The following is a 21,500-nucleotide window of genomic DNA, read 5'->3' on the forward strand; positions in this document are numbered from 1 at the left end:
CAGTGAAGATGAAAAGATCATTGCCAACGGTTCTGCAATTTCCTCTCTTGCTTCCCACATAATCCTAGGATATATCCCGTCAGGCCCGGGGGACTTGTCTCTCCTCAAGTTGTTCAAAATGTCCAACACATCTTCCTTCCTAACAGGTATCTCTTCTAGCTTACCAGTCCATTTCACACTCTCCTCTTCTACAATACGGTCCCTCTCGTTCGTAAATACTGAAGAGAGGTACTTGTTCAAGACCTCTCCTATCTCTTCCGACTCAATACACAGTCTCCCACTACTGTCCTTGATCGGACCTACCCTCGTTCTCGTCATTCTCAGGTTTCTCACATACGCATAAAATGCCTTGGGGTTATCCTTGGTCCTATCCGCCAACGATTTTTCATGCCCTCTCTTAGCTCTCCTAATCCCTTTCTTCAGGTCCTTTCTGGCTATCCTGTATCCCTCCACTGCTCTGTCTGAGTCCTGTTTCCTCAATCTTATGTAAGCCTCCTTCTTTCTCTTCACAAGACATTCAACCTCCCTCGTCAACCAAGGTTCCCTCACACGACCATTTCTTTCCTGCCTGATAGGTACATACATATCATGGACACGTCGTATCTGCTCTTTGAAGAAGTTCCACATTTCCACCACATCCTTCCCTGTCAGCCTATGCTCCCAACGTATGCTCCTCAAATCCTGCCTTACTGCATCGTAATTTCCCTTCCCCCAATTATAAAATCTACCTTGTTGTGCGCACCTATCTCTCTCCATAACCAAGGTGAAAGTCACAGAATTGTGGTCACCATCACCAAAATGTTCACCCACTAACATGCCCATCACTTGTCCCGGTTCATTACCGAGTACCAAATCCAATATGGCCTCCCCTCTGGTTGGACAATCTACATACTGCGTTAGAAAAGCTTCCTGGACACACTGCGCAAACACCGCCCCATCCAATCTACTTGATCTAAAGAGCTTCCAATCAATATTTGGGAAGTTGAAGTCGCCCATGACTACGACCCTGTGGCTTCTGCACCTTTCCAAAATCTGTTTCCCAATCTGTTTCTCCACATCTCTGCTGCTATTGGGGGGGCTATAGTAAACACCCAACAAGGTGACTGCACCTTTCCTATTTCTGACTTCAGCCCATACTACCTCCAGAGGCAGATCCCCCTCAAACTTCCTTTCTGCAGCCGTTATACCATTTCTAATTAGCAATGCCACCCCCCCTCCTTTTTTCCCACCCTCCCTAATCTTACTGAAACACCTGTAACCAGGAACCTCCAACAGCCATTCCTGTCCCACATCTATCCACTCTAATGACTCTAATGAATCTGTTGTATGAAGCTGTTATCAATAATAGTAAGCATGAAGCTATCACTAGAATTGTAGTGATATTGAACTGCAGAAGCAGGCCATTCAGCCCATCAAGCCCACATCAATCCTCCAAAAAGTATCCCCCTATCCCAGTAACTCTGCATTTCCCAAACTTACATATCCCTGGACACTATGGGCAATTTAGCAGTGCCGAATCCCCCAAACCTGCACATCTTTGGATCATGGGAGGAAACTGGAGTACCCAGAAAAAAAACTCATGCAGAGAACACCCAAACTCACACAGTCAGTCACCTGAGGGTGGGATTGAACCCAGATCCCTAACACTGTGAGACAGCAGTGGTAACCACTGAACCACTTTATGATCGCTGCCATAAATTGACACTGATGTCCTTATCTGGTTTGTCCGACCAACAATTCCCAATTCCCAACAATGCAATCGATCCTCTGAATGGTCCAGAAAGCCTCTCAGTTGAAGGTGAGTTAGGAATAGCAACACGTGCTGGGCTTGTTCATGAAAGAATAAGGAAAGGCTGTTAAATGTTATTCCGCAGTCATCAGACACCCAGCTAAAGAATGTTGTCTCACACCCACATTCGTAATGGTTGCAGATGGACCAGATGAAGCCCAGATTGTAATAACATCCAAAGAGCAAAAAGTCTCTTATGGAGCCAACGTTACTCTGGAGTGCAAAGTCGAATCGTTTCCGCCCTCGAAATACAAATGGTTCTTGAATGGAGAAGAGCTCCCGCAAAATGAAAAGGTATTGGTCGTCAGCAACATTACCCAGGGCAACTCTGGAAATTACACTTGTCAGGGCTACAATGTCCAAACCAAAATGGAGAAAAAGAATACCATACATCTTTCTCCATTGGGTAAGTGTGAACTTCCTGTTGGTGTACCCTCGCGTGTTTTAATACAACCTGTGCATTGCCAAACCTTTTCATCTTGTGTGCAATTTCATGGAGAGCAACAATTCGTACTGCATGGGCAGGTCGCTAGGGGTAACCACTGGCGACTGACCAGAGTCAACACTCCATCCAATCAGCAGCCTTTTCTCATTTGGTGTAAATAGTTGCTCCCCTCAGAGTTTCTCGCATCTGCCCCGATCGTAACTTTTCAGCAGTTACTTTCCAGTGGCTTGCAACCATTGGGTCAAAGCGTTTCGAGTCCCATTATATATTCCCTATTCTGCACTGACATTGACCCTCTTCCTGAGAGCTTAAATATGTGTTGCTGGAAAAGCACAGCAGGTCAGGCAGCATCAAAGGAGCAGGAGATTCGACGTTTCGGGCATAAGCCCTTCTTCAGGAATTTCGATTCGTCGATTCTCCTGCTCCTTTGATGCTGCCTGACCTGCTGCGCTTTTCCAGCAGCACATTTTTAAGCTCTCATCTCCAGCATCTGCAGTCCTCACTTCCTCAATCCCGGAGTTCCATTCCATCGCCTGGCACCATTTCACAAGAGGCAGCAGCAAGGGGGACGCATGACCCCAGAAACGTCTAATTCTCCAGAGCAAAACCGGAGAAGGCAGCCACAGCTGTGACGTTTTGTGTAAACTCCTGATGTCTTGGCCTGCTTCCTGAGGGCCCAGGCAAGTCAGGAGCTCTCACACAATGTTTATTTCCTTCCACCTCGCTGCCATAACCCATTCGAGATTTGACTCGGATGAAGCTGGTTTCAGTAATTCACAAGAAATTGGATGCTTAGATAGGGCTGACAGGTCAGAGTCTATTCCCCAGAGCCGGAATGTCTATTACTGGGCTCTGGGGTGGGGGTGCGTGTTTAAAGTGAGAGAGGGAGAGTGCAAAGGAGACTTGAGTTTTTAATGACACAGAGAGTGGTAGGGTGCTGTTAGCGCTGGTGATGGAGGCAGATACGATAGGGGCGTTTCAGAGAAACACACATGAATATGCAAGGGATGTGGACCAAAGGTGGGGCGGATGGGATTGGTTTAATTTGGTGTCATGTTCGATACAGCATGAAGGCCTGTTCGTGTACCGACCAGTTCCATGGCATAGTGGGAGCATTACCACTTAGTTTATTGATGGGTACCAACTTTTTTATGAATGTACAGGGAATGGGTGTCCTGCAAATAGATGTGAGTTTGTGTTTACACAAGAGAGCATGACTGTGGAGAGGTCATAATTTTTCCAAAAATTCCCCAAAGGAACGGCACGTTGGCCAAGTGCTGGCAAATGGGTCCAGGTTAGGTTAGGATATCTGGTCAGCATGGACGGGTCGGGGTCTGTCTCCGCGCTCGATGACTGTACCTTCGCTGCTTCTCAGTGTGAATGCAGAGTTTGTTGGATGTTCCCTGAGTTCCTTCTCTTCCTTCACTGTCAGACTTGTGACAATGGTTTGTTTCCTCTCCGTTAGAATCAAATGATCTCGAAGACTATAAGAACAAGTCTTGGATTGCTGCGGCCGTGGTTGGCATCCTGGCCCTGATTGCGATCTGTGCCTGCATCATCTTCAAACAACGAGGTATGTGATTTTCAGTTTCCTCGAGATTCACCCAACAAACCAAAATTGCTGTCTGCTCGAGCAGGGTGCTGGAATATCCAAATCTATCTCTGAAGGCTGGGGGTGCGAACAGAACATCATCTCTCCAGGATTTTTCACAAATGCATTTTGCAGCCACTATTGCACTGCAGAAAAGGCAGTCCAGCGGTGGTGGTGTGGGGAGGATACAAGAAACGAGAGTGGGAGTAGGGGGCACATGATCCGTTTGGAGCAGCACGGTGGCTCAATGGTTAGAACTGCCGCCTCCCAGCATTCTCCGGGCGACTGTCTGTGTGGAGTTTGCACATTCTCCCGTGTCTGTGTGGGTTTCCCCCGGGTGCTCCGGTTTCCTCCCACAGTCCAAAGATGTGCAGGTTAGTGTGGATTGTCCACGCTAAATTGCCCATAGTGTTCAGGGGTGTGCAGGTGAGGTTGGATTGGTCATGCTAAATTGTCCCATAGTGCCCAGGGATACGTAGGTTAGGGTGGATTGGCCATGCTAAATTGTCCCATAGTGCCCAGGATGTGCAGGTTAGGGTGGATTGGCCATGCTAAATTGTCCCATAGTGTTCAGGAATGTGCAGGTTAGGGTGGATTGGCCATACTGAATTGTCCCATAGTGTTCAGGGATGTGTAGGTTAGGTGCATTAGTCAGGGGTAAATGCAGAGTAATAGGGTAGGGGAATGGGTCTGGGTGGGTTACTCGTCAGAGGATCGGTGTGGACTTGTTGAGCCAAATGGCCTATTCACACACTGTTGGGATTCGATGAGTTGGTTCAGTCGGCCGGATTTCTGGGTTTCATGATGCGAGGAGACACCAGAAATGTAGATGTCAATTCCTGCATTGGCTGAGGTTGGTGTGGAGTTTCTGAAAGGAGCCGGAGATGTGGTGAGCCCTCAGGGTGTCCCCACCCCATCATCAGTTGTTGCTTCCTAATGGGAGAGCAGGACGGTGATGACTTCACTTACCGTTCAACACCGGAATGGTCAATGTAGCCTTCACCTTGACGTTCCTGCCTATTCCCTACATCCTTTGATTCCCTGAGAGATGATAAAACCCCTCTCTCCACCCGATCTGTCTTCAACGACGTGGGCTGGAGAGTTCCAGAAGATGTTTCTCCTCATCTCCCTCAAATTGATGAGCAAGTTCTCTTTGTAAACCAGAGTAAACCCACACACAGACACAGGGAGAACATGCAAACCCACACACAGACACAGGGAGAACATGCAAACCGACTCACAGACACAGGGAGAACATGCAAACCGACACACAGACACAGGGAGAACATGCAAACCCACACACAGACACAGGGAGAACATGCAAACCGACACACAGACACAGGAAGAACATGCAAACCCACATCCAGACACAGGGAGAACATGCAAACGCACACACAGACACAGGGAGAACATGCAAACCGACTCACAGACACAGGGAGAACATGCAAACTGACACACAGATACAGGGAGAACATGCAAACCGACACACAGACACAGGGAGAACATGCAAACCGACACACAGATACAGGGAGAACATACAAGCCCACACACAGACACAGGGGGAACATGCAAATCCACACACAGACACAGGGGGAACATGCAAATCCACACACAGACACAGGGAGAACATGCAAATCCACACACAGACACAGGGGGAACATGCAAATCCACACACAGACACAGGAAGGAATCTGCTATCGTGACCTGGTCTGGGCCTACATGTGATATACCCACAGCAATGTGCTTGCCTCTTAACTGCCCTCTGGGCAATTAGGGGTGAGTAATAAGTGCTGCCCTGGCCAATGGCTCCCTGATCCTGTGAATGAATAAAGCCAAAAATGCTATGAGGTGACCAATGTTCTGCCTGATTCCCCCGCCCAGTGAATGATGTTTTTCCTTTCTGTCGGACAGGCAGCTAAGGTGTGAGAGACTCTGACAGAGCTCGCAACCTTCACGAAGGAACAAACATGCTGAAAATTTCTCTCTCTGGGATGTCAATCACCTGCTGAGACCCCGGGGTTACCGAACATCGCCTCCGTCTTGGTGGATGGATCTCGCTGGAGGGACCGGGGCAACGTGGAGAAGACCCTTTCGCTTTGCTTGCTCGGCAACTGGACGTTTCTCCTCAAAGGGACAGGTTGCTGCTATGACAGGCTTGCAGTTGAGTTTTGTCAGAGCGTTAACCTAATTTATACCAGTTACCAACCTTTAACGTCTGCCTTTCTGCTTCACCACAAAAGAAAATATTAACCCGAGAAATAACAAAGGGATACACTGCCTAACTGCGAAGATTTACGGGTATTCTCCAAGTTGGCACTAATGAAATGGTTTCTCACTGATGGGTGTCCATGGGTGTGTTCACTTCAGTATGACTCTTCCCCTGTGTTTTTCTCTGTTGATGTAATAAATTGGTTGGTTTGTAACTATCAGAGTCCACTGTGATTGTCCTGACAGAAAGTAGTCTTCTGTTTTCAGAACAACGTACACACAGATGGGCACCTACAGACATAGACCACTTGGCACCTTGTGCCATTCAGTGGGCAGTCCTGGATTGTAACCTCAAATCCACTTCCTCCCCTTCTCCTGAGAAGTTTCAAATCTCCCCCACCACCCCATGCCAAGGTCCCTAAGGAGGTGATTCTTCAACACTTGAATGTTCTGTTGGCAGTGCTGTGGGGAGCTGGTGCCCTTTGGCATTGTCACCGGGTGAGGGGTCCAGAAATCGGTGCAATTTTCCAGAAAAGCAGGTTCAAATCCTGCCAATACAGATTGTGGGACATGAGCTCAGTTAAAAGGTGGGTGGCACGGTGGCTCAGTGGTTAGCACTGCTGCCATCCAGGACTAGGGCTCAGGGTTCAATTCCTGCCTTGGCTGGCTGACTGTGTGGAGTTTGCACATTCTCCCCGTGTTTGCGTGGGTTTCCTCCGGGTGCTCCGGTTTCCTCCCACAGTCCAAAGATGTGGCGGTCAGGTGACTTGGCCATGCTAAGTTGCCCATAGTGTTAGGTGCATTAGTCAGGGGTAAATATAGGGTAGAGGAATGGGTCTGGGTGGGTTACTCTTTGGATGGGCGGTGTGGACCTGTTGGCCGAAGGGCCTGTTTCCACACTGTAGGGAATTTATTCTAAAAAATGTGGAGATCAATGACTAGCATTGAACCCATTGCTTGATAGTGTTGCAGAACAGAGAGACCTGGGCATTCAGGTACACTACCTTTTGAAGTTTGCATCACAGGTAACTCTAACTTCTTCGATAATCCATCCTACAATCTTTCTCCCTTTCTGAAATACAATTTAGCTCAGAACTCTTGAGTATCTGTGTAAACTTCTATCATTGTGCATCAACTGTCTTGCCTTTTAATCTTCCCACAGAGACCAATCGGGACAGATCTATCCACGTGCTTCCGCAACTACCTTTGTTCATCTCCAGAATGCTTGTGTGGGATTCCAGTTTCTCCTCCCCAAACTGAATTTGGAATTCTGGCATGTTATGATCACTCTTCCCGAGACGATGCTTCACTCTGACAGTGTTAATCCCATCTCATTACACATTGACAGGGGGAGAGGAAGGAGAGCAGAAATGTTCTGGGATTCCAGTCAGGGGATGGGACAGTATATTTCTGGCAGTAAAGTGACTCCAGGACGGTGCATTGCCAACACGGTGTCAGGATCAAGGATGTCATGGGGCGATTGTTGGGTGTCCTACAGGGGTGATGGGCAGTGTGGTGAACAACCAGAGGTCGTTGGCATCAACAATATTGATAGGAAGAGGGATCATGTTCTGGAATCAGAACTTTTTTCGGAGTTAGAAGGAAATTTGAAAAGTAGGATCTCAAGAGCAGTCATTGCAGGATTGCTCCCAGTGCCACCTGCTGGTGAGCACAGGAATAGAGACATTGATCGTTTGAGAGACGTGGTTGGGGACTTGGTGTAAGAAGGAGAGAATCAGGTTTCTGGGGTATTGGGTCCAGTTCAGTCACAATCCTGTGGGTTCTGTAGACCACGGGTGTATTGGCTTGTGAGCGTTTGCAGCAGCTCTTACGAGTTACACCTGTCCTTGCCTCCACCTCCTCTCACTGGACCCAGCCTGGGAATACACACAGACACAACGCTGCAGGTTCAAACCCTGGGCAGCCCTAGGTACACACTCACAACACAAACTGACACAAGACGTTTGCAAAACTTAACACACATTCTTTGTACAAACTGATACCACACTTTTACATAGATCAGCACAGGCTTATTTCTCAAATTCAAGACAAGAGTTTTGCACAGATTGATTCAACTTTTGTGCCAAAATTAATAAAGTTTTTTGCACGTTTGCACAAACTAACACTTTTTTATACACATCGATACAACGTTTTTTGCTCAAATGAGCTAAAATTTATGCCACTGATTAATCTAAAATTTTTGCACAGATTAATGAAACTCCAATGTACCACTGATGTCTGCAAGCTTTGGGTTTTACCCGATTGTGGGTACATCTTCTAGTTTCTTCCTTTTATTTTGCCATTTTTGGGTCACCTAGTGAAACGGGGCGTTGAATATTCATTGTGCAAAGACTCCCATGAAGCGCATTTTAAAAACTTGATGAAACTTGCGACGAATTTAGTTGAAGTGTGCAGGGAGGAGAGCTGTAACCCCTACTGCAGCCACAAGGCGGAGCTGGAGATAGCAGATCAGTGAGAAGCTGATGACCCCTGAGCAACATGCGCCCTCTGCTGCTCATCAGAAACCCTGCAATTCCCCATCCCTGCAACAATGGCATTGTCTCCTCACCACACTTCCAGGCACTGTATTCCAGGACACAACTACTCAATGGGGCGACCCACACACCATGATGAAATCATCAAAAAGTACTCAATAGTCCAATTTGTGCCAGATTCAGCTGGTGAGTAAATGACCAAGGAAATACTTGCATCCGCTTAGCGCCTTGCACATCCTCAGGGCATTCCGTCTTGCTTGGCAAATGGCAAGGGCTTTTTTGAAGCGGTGTCCCTGCTGTAACAATAAGAGAGGCAAGAGGTTAATACGTGTGCACAGTCGCAAATAGGAAATCTGAGTTTTGTTTTCACTTTAAATTAATGTGGGTTGAGGTTGAGACTAATGTGGGTTGAGGTTGAGGGAGCATCCAAGCCTCTCAACCTGACGTTTCATGTTCAAGACCCACTCCAGGCCTTAACGTCCAATGAATGCACATTCGGAATGACTTGAGGCCTTTCTATGTCCCTCAGCCTTGCCTGCAGGAGGCAGTATTTATGTGAGAGCCTCCTGTAAGTCAGGCTTGCTTTGTGACAGTGCCCCCCAAGCATTAGTCTCTGGTGACCATCTCCAGGAAGGATGTGGTTTGTCTGCCTCATACTCCCCAAGGCAAGAAAGGGCAGATGTTGATTGAAAGATGGGCCATGGCATCTGTTCTTCTTCAGAATTGTCCCGGGGGATCCAGAGAGTTGACCTGAGGGCATTGCTGGTAAAATATCTTCACCCAAAGAAGACTATGGCACTCCCACACTACTGCCGCTGCTGTGTTGACTTAGATTGCAAACAAAATGGACAATACTGGTCTCATACCATTGGGGCTGAATGGATAAGAAGGAGTGGTTGATTGGTGTTGTTCTGAAGCTCCCCCAGCCTGCATCTACTTGGAGTGGTTGATTATAGGCTCATAGAGAATAACAGCATGGGACAGGCCCTTCAGCCCATTGAGTCTGCACTGACCAAAGGAGAAACCATCTCCGATCCTCCCTAATTCCATTTGACCCGAGGATATTTCATCCAGGTACTCTTTAAAGGTTGTGAGATTTCTCACCTCAACTACCCTCTGAGGCAGCACATCCAGACCCACCCATCACTCACTGAGTGAAAAATAATTTCCTTCCATCCCCTCAAAACCTTCTGCCCTACATTAGATTACCTACAGTGTGGAAACAGGCTCTTCGGCCTAACGAGCCCAGACTGACCCTTCAAAGAGTAACCCACCCAGACCCATTCCCCTACCCTATATTTACCCCTGACTAATGCACCTAACATTATGGACAATTTAGCACGGCCAATTCACCTAACCTGTATATCCTCGGACTGTGGGCGGAAACCCGAGCACCCAGAGGAAACCCACGCAGACACGGTGAGAATGTGCAAACTCCACTTAGACAGTCGCCCGAGGCAGGAATTGAACCTGGGTCCCTGGCACCATGGGGCAACAGTGCTAACTACAGAGTCACTGAGCCAACCACATCTTAAAATGATGCCCGCTTGTTATTGTCTCTTCAGCACAGCAAGGCAACTGCTTCCTACCACCCTATCCTTGTCCCTCATAATCATGTACACCCCTTAGGCAGCACAGTGGCTCACAGTGCTGCCTCACAGAGCCTGGGTTCGATTCTACCGTCAGGCAACTGTCTGTGTGGGGTTTGCACATTCTCCCCGTATCTGCGTTGCTTTCCCCCTGGTGCTCCTGTTTCCTCCCACAATCCAAAGCCCTGCATGTTAGTTGGATTGGCCATGCTAAATTGCTCCCATAGTGCCCAGGGATGTGCAGGCCAGGAGGATTAACCATGATTAATGCGAGGTTACGGGGATAGGGTAGGAGCCTGGAATACTCTAAGAGTAGGATACTTTTCGGAGGCTCAGTGCAGACTCTTTGAGCTGTATGGGATCTTTCTGCAACGTAGGGATTCTGCAAACTGTATTATGACCCCCTTCAACCTTCTGTGCTCTCAAGAAAACAACCTGAGCTTATCCAGCCTCTCTTCATAGCTAAACTGTGACATCCTGGTGAATGCACTCTCTCCAATGCAATCACATCCTTCCTATAATGAGGTGAGTGGAACTGTACAGCACCCCAGTTTATCAGAACAGACCCTTTGGAAAAAGACTCACTGGACTCGTGGTGTTAACTCTGCTCTGTCTTCGTAGATGCTGCAAGACCTGCTGAGTTCCTCTCGCAATTTCTGTTTTTGTTTGTTTCAGATTTCCAATATCTGCAGTTCCTTGTTTCATTTCATCCATATATCCAAATATGTGTAAGGCCCCTTTTGGAATACTGCATTCAATTCTAGTCTCCCTGCTTTTGGAAAGATGTTGTTAAACTTGCATGTTTATTGTGAGGGTTAGAGGGTTTGAGTGAGAGGGAGAGGCTGAATAGGTTGGGATTGTTTTCCCTGAATCGTCAGAGGCTGAGGGCTGACCTTATAGAGTCATAGAGTCAAAGAGGTTATCGAGGTTTATAAAATCATGATGGGAATCGACAGAGTGAAGTCCAGAAGTAAAGAGCATAGGTTTAAGGTGAGAGGGGAAAGATTTAAAAGGGACCTAAGGGGCAACTTTATATAGAATAGCATCCCTCAGTGTAGAAACAGGCTCTTCAGCCCAACAAGTCCACAACAACCATCTGAACAGTATCCCATCTAAACCCATTCCTCTGCACTATTACTCTACATTTGCCCCTAACTAACACATCCCTGGACACTATGGGTAATTTAGCACAGCCAATCCACCCTAACCTGCACATCCCTGGACACTATGGGCAATTTAGCAATGGCCAATCCACCCTAACCTGCATGTCCCTGAACACTATGGAACAATTTAGCATGGCCAATCCATCCTAACCTGCACGTCCCTGAACACTATGGGACAATTTAGCATGGCCAATCCACCCTAACCCACACAGACATGGGGAAAATGTGCAGACTCCACCCAGACAGTCGCCTGAGCCTGGAATCGAACCCACGTCCCTGGCATTGGGAGGCAGCAGTGCTAACCAGTGCTATTGGTGCATGAATGGAATGAGCTGCCAGAGGAAGTGGTGGAGGCTGGTGCAATAACAGCAGTTAACTGGCATCTGGATGGGAATATGAATAGGAAGGGTTTAGAGTGAGACAGGCCAAATGCTAGCAAATGAGTCTAGATTAATTTAGGATATAGATGAGTTGGACCGAAGGGTCAGTTCCAGTACTGTCCAACTCTATGATCTGATATGCTGTTTTGATCTGTGCCACGATACCATTGGATCGAGTAACAACACGGTCTTCATTGCGATCAATTTCCAAGTCCGTTTTAAGGTGTGGGGCAAGTTGACCTTTGTTACAGTTCACTAAGGATCTGAATCCATTATTCGGGAATTACAAAGATAAACGTACCTTTCCAACTGCTCATAGACCGATATGTTACTGATCTGAAGGTCCTGGAGGGAAAATAAAAGATATCACAGCCAATTCATATCAGTCTCAACAGGAATAGTGTCTGAAATGATTGAAATGCAGAGACACATACTGTGTAGTTTGAATTGGACTGATCCTGATTTCCACATTCTTTCTGTGAAGATAATTATTACGTTAAATGTTAAGAATGTCACATTTGTATTGAAGCAGCCTTTCATTCTCAGAGATTCCCTACAATGTGGAAACAGGCATGGAGTCCACACTGACCATCCAAGGAGTGTCACACCCACACCCCTACCCTATCCCTGTAACCCAATATTTCCCATGGTTAATCCAACTGACCTACACATCCCTGAACACTGTGAGCAGTTTAGCACGGCCAATCCACACTAACCTGCACAGCCCTGGACATTATGGGACAACGTAGCACGGCCAATCCACCCGAGCCTACACATCCTTGGACACTGCGGACAATTTAGCATGGCCAATTCACAGAAAACTGCACATCTTTGGACTGTGGGAGAAAAGTGGAGCACCCGGAGGAAACCCACGCAGACACGGGGAGAATGTGCAAACTCCACACAGGCAATCACCCGAGAGTGGAATCGTACCCAAGTCCCTTGCACTGTAAGGCAGTAGTGCTAACCCACTGTGCTGTCCCTTCCTGACTGCAATTTTTAAATCAATCTATTGTTTTACAAGTTTAAGGAATCAAGTGCATTCATGTGGTTGGGGAGAGATATAAAATGTTCAAACAGCAGAGTTTTAATAGTTTCAGGTCTATTTCTTGGGACCTTTGATTCTATAATTTAAATGTTCTGAGCATTAACAATGCTGAAATGCAAGGCCTGCTATCACTGTGCCCAGATTTTCTGACGAAAGGCTGTAGCCCGAAATGTCGATTCTCCTGCTCCTCGGATGCTGCTTGAGGCATTCTACAAGGTTCCCCATGGGAGACTGATTAGCAAGGTTAGCTCTCATGGAATACAGGGAGAACTAGCCATTTGGATACAGAACTGGCTCAAAGGTAGAAGACAGAGGATGCTGGTGGAGGGTTGTTTTTCAGACTGGAGGCCTGTGACCAGTGGAGCGCCACAAGGATCGATGCTGGGCCCTCTACTTTTTGTCATTTACATAAATGATTTGGATGCGAGCATAAGAGGTACAATTAGTAAGTTTGCAGATGACACCAAAATTGGAGGTGTAGTGGACAGCGAAGAGGGTTACCTCAGATTACAACAGGATCTGGACCAGATGGGCCAATGGGCTGAGAAGTGGCAGATGGAGTTTAATTCAGATAAATGTGAGGTGCTGCATTTTGGGAAAGCAAATCTTAGCAGGACTTATACACTTAATGGTGAGGTCCTAGGGAGTGTTGCTGAACAAAGAGATCTTGGAGTGCAGGTTCATAGCTCCTTGAAAGTGGAGTCGCAGGTAGATAGGATAGTGAAAAAGGTGTTTCCTTTATTGGTCAGAGTATTAAGTACAGGAGTTGGGACTTCATGTTGCGGCTGTACAGGACATTGGTTAGGCCACTGTTGGAATATTGTGTGCAATTCTAGTCTCCTTCCTATTGGAAAGATGTTGTGAAACTTGAAAGGGTTCAGAAAAGATTTACAAGGATGTTGCCAGGGTTGGAGGATCTGATCTACAGGGAGAGGCTGAACAGGCTGGGGCTGTTTTCCCTGGAGCGTCGGAGGCTGAGGGGTGACCTTATAGAGGTTTACAAAATTGTGAGGGGCATGAATCGGGTAAATAGGCAAAGTCTTTTCCCTCGGATCGGGGAGTCCAGAACTAGAGGGCATAAGTTTAGGGTGAGCGGGGAAAGATATAAAAGAGACCTAAGGGGCAACATTTTCACCCAGAGGGTGGTACGTGTATGGAATGAGCTGCCAGAGGAAGTGGTGGAGGCTGGTACAATTGCAACATTTAAAAGGCATTTGGATGGGTATATGAATAGGAAGGGTTTGGAGGGATATGGGCCGGGTGCTTGCAGGTGGGACTAGATTGGGTTGGGATGTCTGGTCGGCATGGATGGGTTGGACCGAAGGGTCTGTTTCCATGCTGTACACCTCTATGAGGCTATGACTCTATGACCTGCTGTGCTTTTCCAGCACCACACTCTCGACTGATTGTTTCAACTTTAAAGGAATCACATGCTGGTAACGATCCCACAGACCGCTCAGCTTCTCTCGTTCAATCTCTCTCTCTTAAATGGAACCAGGACAAATATACCTCTCCATGCCATAGCATGGTGACATTTGTGACAGGGATTCACAGGTCAGAAAGGACAAGCTGTATCTGGTAATAATTACCCATCATCCTTCTTTTTTCCAATTATTTGAAATTTTTCGACTCGTCACTGAAGCTCCTGCGACTGGAAACAATTTCACAAGAGTTCTCTTGTTTCAAAACTTACTGTAATTGCAACATCTCTTGTTTAACTGATCAATAACAGTAACGTTAAGGTGAACACTTACCTCGTCATTTACTGATGGCAGGAAGTTTTCGTACGTTGGCGCGCTGATGGTGCCACTCACTGTTGGTAGAATGTATCTTTCTGAAATCAATCCAGCAACAAGGGATGAGTAAACGAAGGAGGAAGAGAATTTGATGAACTAAATGCAGACAATGCTAGCAAAACTCAGCAGATCTGGCAACATCTCTGTGAGAGAGGAACAGAGTTAATGTCTTGAGTCTCATAGGGCTCCTCTTCAGATCTGAGGGATGTTAGAAATTGGAAACTTCCCACCCTCTGAGAAAAAGAACAGGAAATGACATCACCACAGGAAATGACACCACCAACCCAAAGAAACCCAAACATATAAATAAATTGCAGGAATCATTGGCAATGCTTCACCTGGAGGCTCACTGAAGATGTGACCTAGTATGGTGACAAAACATCTGAAACTGAACCTTCCAGCTCAGCAAGCAAACCCACATCCAGAAATTAGAAACTTTTTCAACGTCTGTTCGCTCTGAAGAAAAGTCATACTGGGCTCAAAACATTAACTCTGTTTCTCGTCATGTTGCCATACATGCTGGGTTTTTCCAAACAGCTCTGTTTCTCAGATTTCTAACCTCCACAGTATTTCACTTTGTTTGGAGGAACTGCTGAGCTGACCTTCTTTGGCAAACTCTCTGCTCTCGGGAACGTTTGAACCAAGTGTTGGTTGTCATGGATAATGAGAACAGGTGAAAGGGAGGACTGCAGATGCTGGAGATTAAAGTCGAGAGTGTGGTGCTGGAAAAACACAGCAGGTCAGGCAGCATCTGAGGAGCAGGAGAATCGATGTTTTGGACAAAGGCCTTCATCAGGAATTCCTGATTTTCCTGCTCCTCAGATGGATAAGGAGAATCTCTACCTCGTCTCGGTATTAATCCCCTGATGTGTTCAAGGTCAAGGCTACCAGGATCAGATGCAGGATTAATCAACACTTAAACTCCTTTTTCCATAGCAACTTTTAATAGGAGCTGTGACTCCAAGAGCAGGTACTTAAGGTGGGTGTACTCTATTTATATTGGAATAGACTTAATACATCTTTTATTAAAGTTAGTCAATAGAATACGTGTAATTGCAGACCAGTTACTGTCCCTTTTTTTCATTTGTTGCACTGCCTCACTAGAATTACTGACCCACAAGAAAACATTCAATGGAAAAAAGCTTACAAAGTTGAACACGGTTGTATTGAACCGGTGGATGAATTAAACTATCCCCCAGATGGGTCCCTTCACAGAACTGTTCTGGAGCAGCAAGTGGCTATTCCGCCCATCATGTGAGTCCTGGTTCTCCTGCTGGAAATGTCGATCGCCTGCCTTCTCCCCCATATCCCCTTGCATACCAATGTCCCCTCTTGATTGCCTCCAGGGAACCTGCCTCCAGCACATTTGCAGGCAGTGCATTCCACACTCGAACTGCTCCCTGGGTGAAAAAGTCTTTTTCTGACATTCCCCCCCCCCCTTTGCTTTGCACATCACTTTAACCCTACAGGCTCTGACTCGTCTTCCTTTTAGGAGCAGGAACAGCTTCTCCCTCTCTGCTGTATCTAGCCCCCTCATCCTTTCCTTTCCTCTCTGCCCGAAATCCCATTCCGACGGCCAGTGTTGACACAATTCATGATGGCCTCCGTTTGGGAATAAAACGGGTTTTATCACCCCGTTCACTTACGCGTTTCTGAATGAGACATTTTCCGGACTTTGAAGAGTAAAACAGCAATTCCCATGAGTTCTGTGATGGAGATCACCGCGAGAACCACAACTGCAGCTTTCCATTCATGACTGCTGTAGCTATCTGACTGGGTGGTAGTCACTGCAAAACAGAAAGAACTACGTAAGTCAGTGCCCTCATTGCTCTTGCTCACTTGCAAGTGACCTTGACGATGAGACTACGCAGTTATTGCACAGGATTATCCACTGGGAGCAGGATCTTGTTCAGTCCCATGTTCCCAAACGGATACAACACTGGTATTTACTTGGAAATGTGAAATGTTGCCTCAATGTACCAAAAGCAGAACAACTCCAACCCCAGCAGCCTCCTCCTGATCACCAGCAGAGTGGTTTATATGTGACAGTGGCTATCAAGTGGCATTTATAGAGTCATACAGCATGAAAACAGACCCTTCGGTCCAACTCGTCCAGGCAGACCCAGACATGCCCAATCTGACCTAATCCCATGAGCCAGCACTTGGCTCATATCCCTCTAAACTCTTCCTATTCATGTACCTGCTCAGATTCCTTTTAAATACTGTAATTGTACCAGCCGCCATCACTTCCTCTGGCAGCTCATTACATTCACATGCTCTGTGTGAAAAAGTTGTCTCTTAGGTCCTTTTTTAAACCTTGCCCCTCCCACCTTAAACCTATGCCCTTTCGTTTTGGATTCCCCACACCCCAGGAAAAAGACCTTTGTTATTCACCTTATCTGTGCCCCTTATGATTTTATAAACCTCTGAAAGATCATCCCTCTGATGGAGAAAGTGAGGTCTGCAGATGCTGGAGATCAGAGCTAAAAATGTGTTGCTGGAAAAACGCAGCAGGTCAGGCAGCATCCAGGGAACAGGAGAATCGACGTTTCGGGCATAAGCCCTTCCTGAAGAAGGGCTTATGCCCGAAACGTCATCCCTCTGATGCTCTGGGGAAAAAAGTCCTTGCCTATCCAACCTCTCCATTTAACCCAAACCCTCCACACCAGGTAACACCCTTGTTCCCTTTCCAGTTTAATAACATCCTTCCTGTAGCAGGGTGACCAGAATTTTACACAATACCCCAAATGTGACCTCACCAACGTCTTGTTATCCCTCCTCATAACATAAGAGCCTTTAACAAAGCAAATGTCCCAGACACCATTACAGACAAATGTTAGTGTGCTGTTCACTGTGAATTGATGTGAATCCAATGTACTCACTGTTCAACTTCAAGGAGTAGGGCTCACTTGCTTTTTCACTCACAGGGCTACGTACAATACATCGATAGTTGCCAATATTGCTTGTGTCAACATGAATTATCATCAACATAGCATTTCCTGAGCAAAATGTTGTCTTCCCTTTGCTGTTGACAAGACTCCCATTGAAGAGCCAAACTATTTCGGTCCAATCTCCCAGTACATGGCACCTTAGGGACACTGTGTCATTCTCTTTCACTGTGTTCGAAATATTGGATATAATAGACACAGAAGAGATTGGCTCTGTGAATTGGAAACAGAAGAATTAATCACTCGTCCTGCACAGAACATTCAAATAATTTTGTTATGAAATATGATATATCGATGATGAATGATGACCTCATCGAGTCCTACAGCATGTCTAATCAATCCACGCTGATCATATTCCCAAACTGAGTTAATCCCATCTGCCTGCGCTTGGCTCATATCCCTCAAAGCATGTCTTGTTCATGTCCTGATCTCAACGTCTTCTGAATGTTGTAACTGTACCCAGACTCACCACTACCTCTGGAAATTCATTCCAGACCCTCTCTGTGTCGAATAATTGCCCACATTGCCTTTTAAAAATCTTTCTCCTCTCTCCTTAAACTGTGCCTCCAAGTCTTGAATCCCCCAGCTATAGGGAAAAGACACCTGCCATCCATCTTATCCATGCCCCTCATGATTTTATAAATCTCAAGAAACCTCCAGTGAAAAAAACTCCCAGCCAATCCAGCCTCTTCTTATAACTCAAACCCTCCATTCCCAGCAAGGTCCTGGTATATCTCTTCTGAACACTGTCCAACGTAGTCATATCCTTCCTATAACAAGGTGACCAGAACTGCACACTGAACGCTGGAAGACACCTTCCCAACATCCTGTACAACCCAGCATAATGTTCTAACTCCTATACGCTAAGGTCTGAGCAAAGATGGTAAGTATGCTAAATGTCTTCCTCACCACCCAACCCAAATGTGATGCAAACTTCATAGAAATATATCCCAGAATCCCTCTAGGTCTGTCTGTTCCACATGACTACACAAGGCTCTACTTTTAATTGTACAAGTCCTGCCCTTGTTTCTTTCACATATATCCAAATTAAACTCCATCTGCTCGAATTCCACAACAATACTTAAAAAAACAATTTAGACCGAGATAAATCCACATGCTTTTACTTTTTTTGTAGCATTTCGAAGGCTAAGAAGTGACCAGATTGAAGTCTTCAAGACATTAACAGGAGGAGACAGCATTGATAAGGATAAATTATTTCCAATGGTTGAGGATTAGAACTACAGGGCATAGTTGGACAGCATTAAAATAAAAGGAAAAGCATGCAATATGGTGAAGATTAGTGGGAAGCCAGAGGATTGGAACGTCTTTACAGGATATCATTCCTGATGAAGAGCTTATGCTCCAAATGTCGACTCTCCTGCTCCTCAATTGCTACCTGACCTGCTTTGCTTTTCCAGCACCAGCCTTTTTGACTCTGATCTCCAGCATCTGCAAACCTCCCTTTCTCCAAGTCTTCAAAAGCCGGCCGAGGATAATGGAAAAAAGTAATGGGGGTGGAGAAGATGAAATATAGGGTAAAGTAGCTAATAATATTTTTAAAAATTGCAAGAGTTATTAGCAATCTGAAAGGTAGAGCTAAGAGTGGACATTGGGCTGCTGGAAAATGAGGCTGGAGAAGTTGAAGTGGGGATCAAGGAAGTAGCAGAGGAACTGAATAGGTATTTTGCATTGGGTTTCACAGAGGAAGACATCAGTAATACACCAGAATTTCAAGAGGGTCAGGGGGTCAGGAGTGAGTTGGATATCACAAGGGATAAGGTGCTGGGGAAGTGGAAAGCTGGATAAATCACTGGACCAAATGGACTACACCTCAGAGTTCTGAAGGAAATAGCTGAGGAAACTGTAGAGGCATCAGTGTTGACCTTTTAGGAATCACTTGAGTCAGGGATGGTCCCAGAGGCCTGGTTAATGAGTAATGTAACAACACTGTGTAAAAAGGGAGGCAGGCAGAAGACAGGAAATTGTCGAGCGGTTAGCCTGACCTCAGTTGTTGGTAAGATTTTCGAGTCCGTTATTCAGAATCAGATTGCGGAGTGTGTGGAAGTCACTGGTAAAATAAGGTGGGTTCATCAAGGAGAGGTCATGCCTAAAAAACCTGTATCTTTGTGGAGCAGAGAAACCTTGGATTGATATTTTCAAGTGGGTAAACATCTCTAACATAAAGGCTGACTGAGGAAAGGAAAGTAAAGAGAGAGGGAGAACGTGATGAAAAGCCTTCCACCAGTTTCTGGGTAGACGGGGAGAAACTGAACTCAAACATGTTCCAGTAGAGGGAGAGAGAGAGAGAGAGAGAGACACACAATGGTCATTTAAACCGTTGCCCGTGTGTTGCCCTCCCTCTCAACCCTCTCCCCGGAGCCAGGTAATGATATCTGCTTTCAGTGTTTACCCAATCTTCTTTTAGAATCGACTTCAAACTTGGACCAACAAATCAGTCTGCCAATCGCTCCATCCTCTCCCCAACACCACCTCCCCCAAGTCAACCTTTATGGTGAAACTCTCTCATCTCACCAGGTCATCAGTGATGGGAAGGTTCATAATTTCATAACGACTTGGATAAGGAAAACATTCCTGTTACTCACCAAACACAGAAAGGATGATTGTTGTATTCACTACAGCATCACCGAATGAGTTCATGGTAACGCAGTACTCTCCGTTGTCTGAAGCAGTGGCTGATTTGAGCAGGAGGGAGCTGTTACTCTGTAAGAACTCCACCCGCCCGAGGTAAACATTATTAATGTTTGCTGTTGTGTTAATCCACACAAGTACATCTGACCCATTGTGTTTCCAAGATCCACTCCTCACCTTCTCCGACGGTCTCACTGACAGGAGCACAGGGTCTCCGACTGCTGCATTAATCAGCCTCTCACTCACTGAGATGGTCAAAGCCTCAGAGTCAACTACAAGGGGAAGAAAAATCCCAGGTTTAATGTTCAGCCAGTTTAACTCCAAATGGAGACAGGGAAAGACTGTGAAATTCATTGTATTTAATATATCCTCACCAGCACCCCCGCCCACCCCACAGCCTTCCTACATAACCCTCAATACCAACATGAGAAATTCACTCTCACCAAGAGATAGAAGTGACCAGACAGTAATGGCAGTGAGTCGGGCTCTCTCCATCCTGTGAGAGCAGTGTTGGTCCCTGTACTAAACAGTGTCCAGCCTGCAGTCCCTGGTCAATGAACCAGGTTAATTTTTAACTAAAGCAAACACGGCTCTGAACTGGGTCAGAGTTACTTCACTGCAAGGACTGGGTGAAAGTTAGAATATTAATGTAGGGACTCTTCCAGTTCAACATCTGGAGCTGACAACACGAGTAGTGAAGTAATGATTAAAACATTTTGACAGAGCGGTGAGGAGAGAAGGTGGCGTGAAGTGAGGGTTGCTGGGAAGGTAAGGGCTTAATTTATATTTAGGCAGTGGCTAAACCCAAGATACTACACGTGTATTATCTCCCTCCCGCCCTCCCCCCCAACTCCTCTAGCCGGAAGAAAAAGACTGCAAGATAAGGCATTTTTTTCTTTATCTTTCTTTTTCATATATTTAAGGGCATTGTTTGGTTTTAGTTAGTTCATATAAAGCTAAGCTTACAATGGCAGGGGACCTCAGACCCGTGGCATATGCCTCTTGATTGATGCGGGAGCTTAGGAACGTGTCTGACGTTCCTGACTCTTACATTTTCAAGAAGTGTGTCGAGCTGCAGCTCTTGTTTGACCTCATGACGGCTCTGGAGCTGCAGATGGACTCACTGTGGAGTATCCGAGATGCTGAGGAGGTCGTGGATAGCACGGTTAGTGAACTGGTCACCCCTCAGGTTAGAGTTGCTGAGGGAGACAGTGAATGGGTGACAAAATGAGAGGAACAAAGAGTAGGAAGGCAGTGCAGGTGTCCCCTGCGGTCATCTCCCTCCAAAACAGGTATACCGTTTTGGATACTGTTGGGGGAGATGGCTCACCAGGGGTGGGCAGCAGTTGCCAGGATCATGGCACCATGGCGGGCACTGCTGTTCAGAAGGGCGGGAAAA

General features: G+C 46.4%; 2 protein-coding genes across 8 annotated transcripts in view; one reads left to right on the forward strand and one right to left on the reverse strand.

The window, feature by feature from the left end:
• LOC122544181 (carcinoembryonic antigen-related cell adhesion molecule 5-like) overlaps positions 1-6,248 on the forward strand; it is a 63,778-nt gene extending 57,530 nt beyond the window's left edge. For all 3 annotated transcript variants that reach the window (XM_043683223.1, XM_043683222.1, XM_043683224.1), the window contains 3 exons: positions 1,932-2,195; positions 3,700-3,807; positions 5,737-6,248. In XM_043683223.1, the coding sequence (XP_043539158.1) occupies positions 1,932-2,195; positions 3,700-3,807; positions 5,737-5,744 (380 nt within the window). In that variant the 3' untranslated portion in view covers positions 5,745-6,248. The remainder of the gene's footprint in view (positions 1-1,931; positions 2,196-3,699; positions 3,808-5,736) is intronic.
• Positions 6,249-8,001: 1,753 nt separating this feature from the next.
• Positions 8,002-20,953, reverse strand: LOC122544182 (carcinoembryonic antigen-related cell adhesion molecule 1-like). 5 transcript variants are annotated; one of them, XM_043683225.1, is made up of 9 exons: positions 20,545-20,950; positions 20,056-20,373; positions 17,387-17,665; positions 16,151-16,291; positions 14,463-14,542; positions 12,095-12,136; positions 11,962-12,005; positions 10,703-10,889; positions 8,002-8,824 (listed from the first exon to the last, which is right to left on the reverse strand). In XM_043683225.1, the coding sequence occupies exons 1-9, from the start codon at positions 20,594-20,596 to the stop codon at positions 8,708-8,710; spliced, it is 1,260 nt and encodes a 419-aa protein (XP_043539160.1). In that variant the 5' UTR covers positions 20,597-20,950; the 3' UTR covers positions 8,002-8,707. The 5 variants fall into 5 exon arrangements, with proteins under 5 accessions (XP_043539160.1, XP_043539161.1, XP_043539162.1 ...); XM_043683226.1 differs by having other exon boundaries at positions 10,703-10,886; positions 20,545-20,949; XM_043683227.1 differs by lacking the exon at positions 12,095-12,136 and having other exon boundaries at positions 20,545-20,953.
• Positions 20,954-21,500: the final 547 nt, after the last annotated feature.

This window comes from Chiloscyllium plagiosum, chromosome 47, assembly GCF_004010195.1.
Source record: "Chiloscyllium plagiosum isolate BGI_BamShark_2017 chromosome 47, ASM401019v2, whole genome shotgun sequence".
Lineage (NCBI taxonomy): Eukaryota > Metazoa > Chordata > Chondrichthyes > Orectolobiformes > Hemiscylliidae > Chiloscyllium > Chiloscyllium plagiosum.

What these genes read in the sequence shown, in the direction of transcription:
- LOC122544182 (XM_043683225.1), bottom strand. Translation starts at nt 20,596, where the DNA reads ATGGAGAGAGCCCGACTCACTGCCATTACTGTCTGGTCACTTCTATCT. An exon ending in AATGTCTCATTCAGAAACGC is followed by an intron (nt 14,543 to 16,150) that starts GTAAGTGAACGG and finishes GATTGATTTCAG; the next exon opens with AAAGATACATTCTACCAACA. An exon ending in GAGTTAACACCACGAGTCCA is followed by an intron (nt 8,825 to 10,702) that starts GTGAGTCTTTTT and finishes TTATTGTTACAG; the next exon opens with CAGGGACACCGCTTCAAAAA.